The 13,062-nt window shown below is 36.0% G+C and overlaps 1 protein-coding gene across 1 annotated transcript; it reads right to left on the bottom strand.

The window, feature by feature from the left end:
- Positions 1-6,043: 6,043 nt before the first annotated feature.
- On the bottom strand, positions 6,044-9,168 carry LOC113375774. The gene is made up of 5 exons (XM_026615721.1): positions 8,426-9,168; positions 8,109-8,353; positions 7,232-7,602; positions 6,611-7,118; positions 6,044-6,366 (listed from the first exon to the last, which is right to left on the bottom strand). Exons 1-5 carry the CDS (start codon positions 9,166-9,168, stop codon positions 6,044-6,046), a joined length of 2,190 nt encoding a protein of 729 aa, XP_026471506.1.
- Between the last annotated feature and the right edge of the window lie 3,894 nt (positions 9,169-13,062).

Below are 13,062 nucleotides of genomic sequence, written 5' to 3'. Positions count from 1 at the left end.
TGGACGAATATTGTTATTATGAATTATATAATTCATTATTATACAAGTAGACTTTGGGGTTTATTGTGTTTATAATACCTCATTGTCTGTACCATTCAAACAACACATCCTTACACTCCTAAAGTGAAGTATTCTATTTTTTATTCTTTACAAATTGTTTAGAAATACGTTACTTAGCAAAACAACGTTTGCCGGGTCAGATAGTTTATTATAAATACATAGCGTAAATTTATAAGCATTTATTGAATTGGGCGATGAGCATATTTTACAAACAATCTATGTATATGTTTACAAGTTCATATTATTTACCAAATTTGAATTTTTTGATAAGTTTGAAATTTTTTCAAGATTTTGAAATTTTTATAAAAGCTCCAAAAATCGAATATCGAAAAAAGCTTTTGGAAAAAATCGACATTTTTTATTTTTCTTAGAATTTGGATATTTTAGAAAATATTTTATTTTTTTTAAATATACTTTAAATATTGATATTTTTTTAAATTTTTTAAAATTTAGATTTTTTTTTGAAAATGAAAAAATTCAAAAATTTGAAATTTTTGGAATCTAATTTTTCTTGTAAATATTGTTTTTTTTTGAAAATTTTCACAAACTTCTTTGTAAAAGCATTTTTTGCACAACGTCTACACAAGCAAAAAGTTTTTCAAATTTTAAACGGATGATCCGTTCTCTCAAAACTGAATGACCACTTTTACATCCTTTCCGCTCCATTTCTCCATAAGGCTCCATACCTTCAAAACGTGCCTTTTGCAAAAACGCCTCGCGATCGAGTACAAACCGAAATTCCAATAATAAAAATCGGTTAGTCCACATTGTCGAAAATGTCAAAGACATCTGTTTGAACTATATAAACTAGTGGTGCATGTTATCGTGCCTTAAGGCAAATAGCTGGAACTTTCCGTACCAGAATTATATATTTGAGGAAAAAACTCAGTATATAGTTATTAGTAATAATATATAGTAATCAATATTGATGATTAATAACAATTGTTTTAAACATTTGAAACGTTTTAAACAAATAGATAAATATAATCACTAGATATATATAATCAATAGATAAATATAATCACTATATATTTTATCGTTCATAAAATATACATTGACGATCTTATCGCTCAAAACACTTGAGAAAGGTTACATTAGCAAAAGGTGCTGAATATTTCCATCCGAGGATATATTTCTTACGATTAGAATAACACATTTAAATTATATACATGCTTAAACTGAATTGTTAATTTAAAATTTATATTTGAAGTATAAAACCTTTATATATATTTATTGAGTACATTTTTGAAAATTTAGAAAAAAAGATCCGAAAATTTTGAAATTTGCATGAACCGAAACAATAATATCTAATAATGTTGGTACGGAACTCAACAAAATTGTAAAAAAATTGTACTAATTTTTAAAAATTTTATCAAATATCTGATAATTTGATGTGCATATGTATAATGATGATTTTTGACAGCCAAATATATTTTTTTTTACTTTTTTCTCTGTATCTCCGAAACCGCTAGACCTGCCTTAGAAAAAAAAAATTCTCAATTCTTCATTTCGTCAATACAAACAACATTTTTTTTAAATCATTCAAACCGGGTATTGCGTTCTATCAAAAACTGAATTGCCGTTTTTGGCACTTTTTGCCCCGTATCTTCGAAACGGATGGACCTGTCTCCACCAAAAATCAATCAGCACATTTTCTTATCAACAGAAATCGAATGTTTTTTGAATCATTCAAATCGGTTGCTTTTTTCGGTGGTATTAATACCGGCATTTACCCTAAAAATACCGATATTTTTGGTATTTTTATATAAGCGCTAATTGATACATATTACACACAAGTTTAAATTTCTCGGGACAAATTTATCTTTAAATTTCATAATCGCATACACAGCTATATCTTTAAGCGATTCTATAGGATAAACAAATGTCATAATATTATCTCAACTAGTCATTAAACTCAATATTTATTGCTTTCTAAAAGGCCTCATATCGTGTTACAATAAATAGAATCGGAGCGATAGATAACGATGTTTCTTTCATCTTATGTAAAAATGTAACGGGTTTTAAAGTGTCATCTGCGCCAAAATATTTTATATCATAAATACTCACAATCAACAAAATAAAGATTACCAGTGTGTATTCTTTATTTTTTGAGTTTATACATATTAATCATAACAATTACTATTTTTTTTATTTAATTTATTTGAACAGCGACCAGAACTTATGGGTTCTATGAGCTATTGTGATGAATTTCTTACAAACTACGTTTGTTTTATTATAGATGGCAACCCAAATAGTTGTCTTTTAGACGTTGTGCGTCTAAATAAAAATACATAATTGTTTATAATCAAAAGGTAATAACACTTTGAAAATATACTAATTTATTGATTACTTGAAATACAAAATATTTAATTGATAATAATAATTCTTCTTGGTTATATTCACTCGGTGAATGCGGAAGGAAGAGGGAGGTTTTCAGTAGTCCAATTTCATCCCTTCTTGCAAGGGGTTGCAAGATTTGATATTCTAGTAGTATTGCAGACTTGCAAACGTTAGTTGCACACTTCATGTAAAGTTGCCTGTGTGTTGCGCGACTTAGAACGTTGTTACTCATGTGTCATGTGTCATGCGGAGAGCCTGAAGTGAAATATGTAATTTAAAAAAAATGTTTTTAATCTTACTCTTTTCGAGCAAGTTTTCTTTGAAGGATCTTTTTGGAATTCATCGTCGGTCTTGGTAATATATGCCGGTTTTAGTCTGTCTACGGAGACGTTTTTCTCTGTGCCATTTACGAGGTTTTTTAGTGGCGTTATGTACACCATTTCTGCTGGAGATGCTTGGATATCATCTTTGAGTGAGTTACGAAGGCCCAGAAGTATAGATGGTAGCACCGTAGTTCAGGGTTCAGGTGAATATATTAATGCTGCTTTTAATGTTCTGTGCCATCGTTCGACAAGATCGTTTGAATGTGGGTGGAAAGCTGTAGTGCGTATTTTCTTTGCACCTATTGTCTGAGCTAGAGACTTAAATAATGCTGCTTCGAACTGCGTGCCCTGGTCGGAAGTAATTGTAGTAGGTGATCCAAATCTAGATATCCAATGAGTGAATAATGCTTGTACCACGGTATCAGCTGATATGTCTTCGAGAGGTATGGCCTCCGGCCACCTAGTAAATCTGTCAATGATAATCAAGCAGTACTGGTATTCATTGTGGTTTGGTAACATAATAATATCAATGTATAAATGACTAAATCTTTGTTTTGGAATTGGTATATGTTCTGGTAAAAGATGATTGTGCCTGTGAACTTTAGACTTTTGGCATGCAGTACACTGCTTAGTCCAATTGTTGATGTCTCTTGCAATACCAGTCCAAACATATCTTTTTCGTACTTACTTTGATGTAGTTTTGATACTTGAACACATTGAAAGCCAGCTTACGTAGATTCTGTGGAAAATAATGTTTGATAAATTTAGTATCCAGATGACAATATACTGCATGCGAATCAATGGTAACTTTTTTCAGTTGTAGAGATGTATTTCTGACCAGTAAAGTGCTTAGTTCTGTGCCTGTTTCTTAGTATTTTGCTATTTCTTCTGCAGTGAGTTTGGTAGGCATTAGAACTGTATTAATTCTGAAAAAAGTGTCAGCAACTATATTTTGATCACCTTTTACATAAACTATGTCTGTGGAAAACTGTAAAATGTACTCCAGTTACCGTCGCTGCCTGCCAGAAGCTTTCTCCAGTCTTTGTTGGAAGGCATAGATAATCGGTTTGTGATCAGTTCTGATTGCAAAATACCTACCTTCTAATAGATGTTTAAAGAATTTTATTGCAGCAAATATGGCAAAAAGTTCCCGGTCATAGGTGGAATGCGTTCAGTTCGTTCAGCTGTGATGAGTTTTCTGGAGTGAAATCCAAGGGGGCACCAGGTTCCATTTTTCTTCTGCTCCAGAACTGCTCCAATGACTATGGTGGATGCATCCGTGGTGAGGCAAAGATTGGCTGATGCTACAGGATAGTGCAATAACGTGCTGTTTGATAAAATTCTCTTGAGTTCTTCAAAGGCTTTTTCAGCTTTCGGGTTCCACAATATAGGTGTTTTGTCACTTTTCTTTGATTTTGTTAAATAGGCATTGAGTGGTATCTAAATTCTTGCTGATCCTGGTATTGACTTCTTGTAATAATTGGCCATGCTAATGAATCGTTGAAGTTCTACCACTGTTGTTGGCTTTGGAAATTTTAAAATTTTGGTTATTCTGTCTGTGCATGGTGTGTAGCCCTTGGTATTGTTCCTCTATCCAAGAAAATCAACTTCTGTTTGACCTAGTCTGCGTTTTTCAGTATTGATTGACAGTGAGTGTTACTGTAGTTTTTCAAATACTAAACGTAGGTGTTTTTGATATTCCTGTTCATCCTTGGACATGATAAGAATGTCATCTATATAAATGAATACAAATTCAAATCCTCTGAAAATGTGGTTTATAAATCTTTGAAATGTTTGTGTCGCATTCTTTAGTCCAGTGTTTCCCAACGTGGGGCGCACGTCCCACCGGGGGGCAATTTGTACTTTTTAGGGGGGAATTTGAAATTTTTTGTGATTTTAATGTAATGTAGTATAGTATCGGTAAAACAATTAACTAAAAAATGCTTCTTAGATTCAACTAATAATAAGGTGTTCCGGTTTCGCCGGGACAGTCCTAGTATTCAACCTTGCCTTGCCTTAGAAAACAGGTATGTTAAAATTGGTTTTGAAAATGTCATTCTGGTGATTTTCCACTCAATGCTGCTCTGATCGTCCAGTTAAAGTTTTGAAAAAACCAAATTAAAGCAATAATCGATTCGGCTAATAGAAAAAATTTGGTTATGTTTAAAAATTATTAGGGGTGGGTTGAAATTTTTCTCCACATCCACCAAATATTCAGGACCACAAACCAACTGTTTAAAACCCTTGAATTAAAAAAAAATCATGATGGTGTCAAATTGTACCTAATTCAGTTTTTGCTAATAAAAACTAGAAGTTTTATAAACTTGGGATAATGATGCCTCTTGGAAAATTACAAAAGGTCATCGATCAAAATGGTATACAGAGCAAAGTTATTTAATTCCACGCAAAAATTGTCCTTGATTTTCTAACGAAAGACGCGCACTTAATTAGTTGCCAACCTATTAACTAAATAAGATTTAACAAAAAATTAATTATATAAAATATGATTATATATTTTGATCTAGATTTACTCTAGTATTATTTAATTAATAAAACACCTTTTACTTCATACAAATACATTTAATAATCCACTAAATTAACACAACGCCGAACTGTTCAATACTCAAGTTACCGCCAGACACCGACTCGCACACAGATACACACTTCTGTTCCGCCAAGGATCAGACACTCCGCATATGACACACCATAGAGCACATACACGTCAGGATAGACACTCTTGGCCGTTATATTCAAATGACAGACATACAATATTATAGTTCGGCCAATCTTGACCTCACAGGCGTCCCCGACTGATGAGATCTAATACAACAGTAATCTAAATCTAATATTACAACACAAATTATAAAACCATTACAACATAAATCATATTTCATTACAACATAAATCATATTTCATTCACTTATTGTCTCTACTAACTCATTGTTCATACACTTAGTCCGAGCTACAAGTTCATTCGTTGTCACTAACAACACCCTCACTACTCACATCAGTCTGTTCTTCTTCTAGTTCAGAACCCTCACTCCATTCGAGGCCATAATCCTTTTCTGGCCTAAACCATAATCGCATTCTGCTTGGATCAATTATGGTTTCCATTGGCATCTGCGTTACTTGGAATCCCTCTACATGCCTATGGCATACCGGTCATGGTCCAGCACCTTCTTAACTAAATATGGTCCCTTATACTTTTGTAACAATTTCTTGTTCACGCCAATAGCAGTGTCCACATTGGTGATCATTACCATATCTCCAATCTTATACTTCTCCGCCTCCTTACTGCGCTTATCATGGTATCTTTTATTCTAATCTTGCCCCCTTTCTATCGTCTGCTTTCTAATTTCGTCCTTGTCATACGACTCATTCTGCAGCAGATAATCTCTCACTTCATCCCTAACTTCTCTCCATTGTGTCACTCCAAATAATAGAATATTGGGGGTCTCACCCGTGCTCTTACACACCGCATTATTCAAGACGTATTCTACCTTATACAGAACTGCGTCCCAACCGCTTAAATCTTCTATGTATTTCGCCAACATTGGAACGATTGTTCGGTTTGCTCTTTCCACCTTTCCATTCGCCCTAGGCGCTCCTGCAGCTATGTGCACTAATTTTACGTCTCGCTCCTCTAAAAATGTATAACACTACTACACTATAACACTCAGAATACTGAGTCAACCAGCCAACTACCTCCTTTGCTGATGTGGTTTTGCATGGGTATAATTTGCAATATTTTGTAAACGCATATATCACCATCAGAACGTGTTTATTGCCTTTTCTAGTTTTCTGTAGTGGACCCAAATGATCCACATGAATTGTCTTGAAAGGCAGCATACCCTTCGGGATATTGTGTAACCTTCCTCGAGACTCACCCTTCCAGCTTGAAAAGGCAATACACTTTAAGCATTTATGTATAACCTCATTTACTATCTGGTTCATATTGCTGAACCAATATTGTTTTCTCAATGTCATCGCCGTCCTCTCTACGCCTGCATGCCCTAGCTGTTCATGCATTAATCTAGACACCTCTCCTACCATTAATGACGGCACCAAAAATAAAAGCCTCTCCTTGAACTTTCTGTACACTAATCCGTCCCTTAGTTTATACAGCTGATGCTGTTCTCTCTCCAAACCATCTCGAATTTGCCTAATCAACGGATCCTGGCCTTGTCTTATCGCCACTACTCGGTCAAAGCTGTTCTCTTCGATTACTAGTAGTTCATGGCACCTGCTAAGTGCATCGACGTGCTGCATCCTTGCCGCTGCGCGATGCTCTAGCTCATAGTCATAATTCGACAATACTAGCGACCACCTCAATAATTTTGGATTTATTTCCTTCTTCTGTAGAGCCAGCTTCAGGATGTTACAATCGGTCACCAGCTTAAAATGAATTCCAAATAAATAGAAATGAAACCTTTGCAAGGCATTTACAATAGCTAACATCTCCAATTCGAAACTGTGCAGCTTTGACTCCGACAACGTGGATCTCTTACTATAGTAGCAGACTGGGTGCGATTTCGCTTTTGCACAAGTACTGCTCCATAACCCTTCGCACTACCGTCCGCATGTAGTTCTGTTATCGCACTAGGTGAGTAAATCGCTAACACTGGTTTATTCACTAATTCATTCTTAATATTGTTTATGGCTTCCACTACATCACCGTCAATCACAAAGTTTTCACCATTCTTACACAAATCATACAATGGCTTACACTTAACACTAAAGTCCTTAATAAACTTACGGAAATAACTGGCTAGGCCTATAAAGCTCCTTAACTTTCTGAATATCTTTGGAATGGGTATATCTACAATCGCCTCAATGTTTGCATCACTCGGCCTTATGCCATTCACGTCTATATGGTAACCTAAATAATCAATGCTCCTAAACACAAAACTACACTTACCTAATTTTAATTCTAGTTTATTTCTACTAATCACTTTTAACACCCTACGCAACACTTCAATTTTCTTCTCAATTGTTTCTGTGGCGATTAATAAATCGTCCATATACACTATCACTTCACAGTTCACTATAAAACGACGAAAAATGTCACTTACATGTCTTATAAATACATTCGGGCTATTACAATATCCAAATGGCATACGGTTGTATTCATATTGTCCCTGTGCACACACAAAGCTTGTGTATTTTCTACTAGTCTCAGCCACCACCACATGAAAGAAAGCGTCTTTCAGATCTAGCTTCGTAAAATACCTCTTAGACTTAAGCGAGTCCAAGCAATCATCTATTCTTGGACTGGGGTAAGGATCGCCACCACCCGTTTGTTAAGTTCCCTATAGTCAACACACAATCTAATTTTACCATCCTTTTTCCGTACTATCACTATCGGTGAACAACATTCCGAATTACTTTCCCTTATAATTTCCCTATCCAACAAATCTTGTATGATGGCACCCACCTGACCTCTTTCATAGAACGATATCCTCCTGGGCACTACATAAAATGGTGAGGCACTCGGCTTCAGTACAATTGACATTTCGAATGCAGTCTCTGGTTCGTCCGGTTTCTCACTCTCCAAATATTCCTTTCTTACCAGGTCTTCTACTGTCGCTACCACGCCATAGTCGTTTTCCTCCGATATATTTAAACTCACTCTGTCTGTAATAATCTCATCAATCGCCAATATTTCATTAACTCCTGCATTTTTATTAACTATATACACTTACCTTCCAATATTTACCTCCAAATCTTTGTGCTGAATCATGTCTCGCCCCAATAAACATGACGCATTCATAGTATTTTCTGGTATTACATGCAAAGTTAGTGGCACTTCTGCTCCATGCTCCGGAAACGTCAGCCGTAGTTTCGCAATATCTTCAACATCTAACCTCGCATGGTTAATGCCCTCGAACCCGGCTCCTGCGCTCCATGCCTCCACTGGTACTCCATTAGGCACACAAGACCGCTTGATAATTGATATCGCTGAGCCCGAGTCTATCACACTATCGAACTCAACGTCAAACACTCTCGTTTTCACCTTGTAGGCCGGTATGGGGTTTACTAATAGTGTGGTGCTGTCCGGCGCAACCTGCGCCGTATTCCGGACAATTTTGCAAAACCTCTGCTGATGCTCCTTTGAGCCACATTTGTAGCACGCCACTCCATCATTTTTCGGTATGATACACCTGGAGGCCATATGTCCCACTCCACCACAATTAAAACACCTCACCGGAGGATATGTGCCTTGTGGTTCCACTCTAGGAAACACTGTTGGCTGTACCCTCTTAGGCGGCATCATATTGAATCCGCGTTCCTCCGCTGTCAGCTCGTTCATTACACCTAGCAAGGTTGCTAAATCCTTAAATTGGTTCATTTTGGCTTGAGCCTGCAGTGGCGGGTTGTCGAAGCCGTCTATCATATAAGCCAGCAAATCGGACTCCATAAAGCCTAACCTATTTCCTAGCGCCATCTTCTCCTGAAAGTATGCGCTAAACGGTTCTTATTTTCGCCACCTCCGAGACTCAAACCGCTTCATTCTAGTCATCCTGTCTTCTTCATTTTTTAAAACGCTGTTAGTGCCCTCTTGAGCTCATCGTATGAATATGTTGCATACTCTGCCTTACTGTCATACAATTGTCTCGCCCGCCCCGACAGCTTCGATATTATCAGCACCGCCATCTTTTTCTTAGGCACCTCGTATGCATCCCGGACGGCCTCAACCCATTCAAACCACGCCTCGATGCATTGCTCAGACGACCCGTCGAATATCGGTATCGTCGCCAACAACTCGCTACTCGAGATGCTCTCGTTTTTATCACTGGTTGTCGCCCTAATAAGGGTAATCAAGTCCGTCAACGATAGCACTCTTAAGGCTTCGGGCACCAAGCTCTCAGCATCACCACCAGTAGCCATCTCACCAAATCTTATTTTATTTTCACAATCTCGAGTTTTTAATTACAAATATCGCAGCTCCGCGACTCGCCAACGTCAATATCACGCCCTGCTTTTGATATTTTTTCTCCACTCTGTTCTTATTTTGGTTAACCACGTGTTAACCTCACTTTAGCACAACAACACAAACACACAAAACTTACAAAACTTACAAAATAACACCTGCACTTGTACGATAGCGAAGTACACCTTGCTTTCTATCGCACCCCGTAATTATAATCCGCCTGATTATTAACACGGGCACTCCAAAAAAAAAAGATTATTGAAATCGCCTATCTCAATAATCCACACCAATGATGTTCTCTAATAAAATTCTCCACGTTTCGATTCAATCCCACTTCTGAGCTTTAAACTAGATTTACTCTAGTATTATTTAATTAATAGAACACCTTTTACTTCATGCAAATACATTTAATAATCTACCAAATTAACACAACGCCGAACTGTTCAACACTCAAGTTACCGCCAGACACCGACTCGCACACAGATACACACTTTTGTTCCGCCAAGGATCAGACACTCTGCATATGACACACCGTAGAGCACATACACGTCAGGATAGACACTCTTGGCCGTTATATTCAAATGACAGAATACAATATTATATATATATATATATATATATATATATATATATATATATACATATAAATGTATATATATACGAGGTGTGTTCAAAAAGTACCCGGAATTACTAATAATTAAATTTCGCGGGTCTGGAGTGTCTGATTGTCAAATTTTTTTTTTATTGTGTTGGTATACATGCCCCTAAAGTATGATGAAATTTTCAGCTATATTCACTGTTTACTTTGTCTGTGGTAGTCGCTAAGGTTCGACGTGTTTTTCTGAGCTCGGCGATTTTTACAATGGAAGAATTGAAAAGTCAAAGAATTTGTATTAAATTTTGCGTAAAAAATGAAATAAAGTGTTGCAAAGTGCAAAAATTCACCAGATATGGCTCCGTGTGACTTTTTCCTATTCCCAAAGTTGAAGAGACCCATGAAAGAACGGCGGTTTTCCTCGATTGAAGAAAATCGCTGAGAGTGCTCAAGGACATATCAAAAAGTGAATATCAAGGGTGCTTCGAAAATTGGAAAAAACGCTGGCATAAGTGTATTATATTTGGGGGGGACTACTTTGAAGGGGACCACATTAATGTAGACGAATAAATAAATATTTTTTTGAAAAAACGAAAATTCCGGGTACTTTTTGAACAGACCTCGTATAAATTAATATATAAAATATAGATATATTTCCGTTCTGAGTTAAGAAAATGTCAACTAGCTAAGTGGATTCGTTAAGAAATGGTTTTATGAAGAAACTGAAACCAGATGCCCAAATGTAATCATATGTACAAAAATTTGCTAAAATTTATTGACAAAAATAAAAAGCTTAGTAAGTTACAACCTAATATAAAATCTTTATTTTAGCTTAAGTATTGCATTAAATAAATTTCGAAAAAACAATCAATAAATAAATAAGTAAAAAGTATTGCATTTAATAAATAAAACTAGTTTGAAATTTCCGTTTTTTGGCTTATTCCGAAATTCTTATTTTCCGAAATGGCTTATTCCGTTATGATGTTTAATAACAATTTAATAGCGATATCATCTTGAAAGTTATCATTCACATTTTTTCAGAAACAAAAAAATTGTATGGGGGGCATAACGTTTTTGTAAACCATAAGGTGGGACGGGCCCAAAAAAGGTTGGGAATCACTGCTTTAGTCCAAAAGGCATTGCTAAATATTTATAAAGTCCCCATGGTGTTATGATCGCTGTTTTTTGGATGCTTTCCTCATCCATAGGTACCTGATGGTAAGCTTTGAATAGATCCAGTGTTGAGAATATTTTTATATCATAAAGTAATGGAAACACATTTTGAATGAGTGGTGGAAGGTATTTATCGGGTACAGTGTTGTCATTTAATTTACGATAATCACCGCACAACCTGTATTTTCCGTTTTTCTTTTGCGTCATGTGTATAGGACTGCCCCATTTTCTACTTGACGGTCGAAGTATTTCTGTATTTAGTAATTCCTGAAAATCCATTCTTGCTGCTGCTGCTTTTTCGGTCTGGCGGTCCTGTGGTAATAATATTTTGTGCCATGCTTGGTTCCTTGCATTTAAAGATATGTTGTGGTTTAGTGATGTCAATGTGATTTTTTAATAGATGCTTGTACTGATTGGTTAGATTAATAGTAGAAATATTATACAAACTTGATGGTAGCATTTGTCCATTTGATATAAATTTTGTTATGAGATCAATTAATCTTTTTTCTTTGAGGTCAAGCAGCAGGTTGAAATGGCTTAAGAATTCAGCTCCGATGATTGCTGTTGACACATCAGCAATGATGAAGGGCCATGTGAAACTCCGTCCTAATGAGATATCGAGTTTCACATGTTTTTTTTTTCTATGTGTGTATTGGACTCGAATTTGCTGCAAACAGTACCAGATCGTCCCTTTGTTGTCCACATCGATACTTGCTTGCTGGTAAAATTGATAGAATGGATCCTGAGTCTATAAGAAAAAATTGTGAGTTTTTTTTTACAAATTATGTTCAATCAGAGCTTGGTGTTTAAAAAATATATGTCACCATCTTTACACGCTCCTGTGCTGGATGGTGGGTTTAGTTTTTCGAATTTATTTTGCTGCTGAACAGGCATGGTTGAGTGCACTTTTTGCTCTTGGCACCAAACCTTATGTGGTAGTAGCAAACATGACTTTTTGATGGTTTTCTTGATCTCGATCTCCTGTGATATTGGGTGGACCGATTGTATTGACTGGGTTGGGACATCAGCTGCTCTATTTCTTATTGCTGTGCTAGTTGCACATCTTTTAGTTCCCGTATATCTTTAAGAGCAGATATGAGAATATTATTTAATTCGTCTAATTTACTGTCTGTGGAGTCCTTGCTGGTTGCCATGACGTAGTTGGAACCACATACGTTGTTTGAGGTTTGTCAACAAGTTTAGCAATTGTGTCCAAGTCTGACTTTTCTGTTATTACAAAATGCGTTCTGATGTTGTGTGGTAATCGTTCCAGCCTTAACTTGTGTATAATATCATAGCTAATCTCTTTCTTGACCAATACCGTCATCTCTCTCAGTAGTTGGGAACGTTTTTTACTATCTAATGACAAGCTTTTTAGCAATTTGTCAAGTTCTTATGACCTGAACTTAGATAAGCAGTTTATTATTACTTTTTTAATATTTTCTATTACATTAATATATTACATTTCTTTTGCCGATGTGTCACGAAGAACATCGGCAATCGTGTTCAGTGTCGTCCTGTCTGATGCTTTCAGTACCGATGTGTACTTGATGTCGTCGGATTTTATTCTCCAAGCCTGAAACTCCGACTCAATGATGAGGAACCATAGATCCAGTGAATCTTCCATAAACGGCAAAAGA

The sequence above is a fragment of the Ctenocephalides felis genome, unplaced genomic scaffold (genome assembly GCF_003426905.1).
Source record: "Ctenocephalides felis isolate EL2017-DRISC unplaced genomic scaffold, ASM342690v1 CF-g0.4_SCAFFOLD_01886, whole genome shotgun sequence".
Classification (NCBI taxonomy): Eukaryota; Metazoa; Arthropoda; class Insecta; order Siphonaptera; family Pulicidae; genus Ctenocephalides; species Ctenocephalides felis.
Note: the sequence above shows the minus strand (reverse complement) of the source record. Positions and strands in the feature narration are given on the sequence as shown.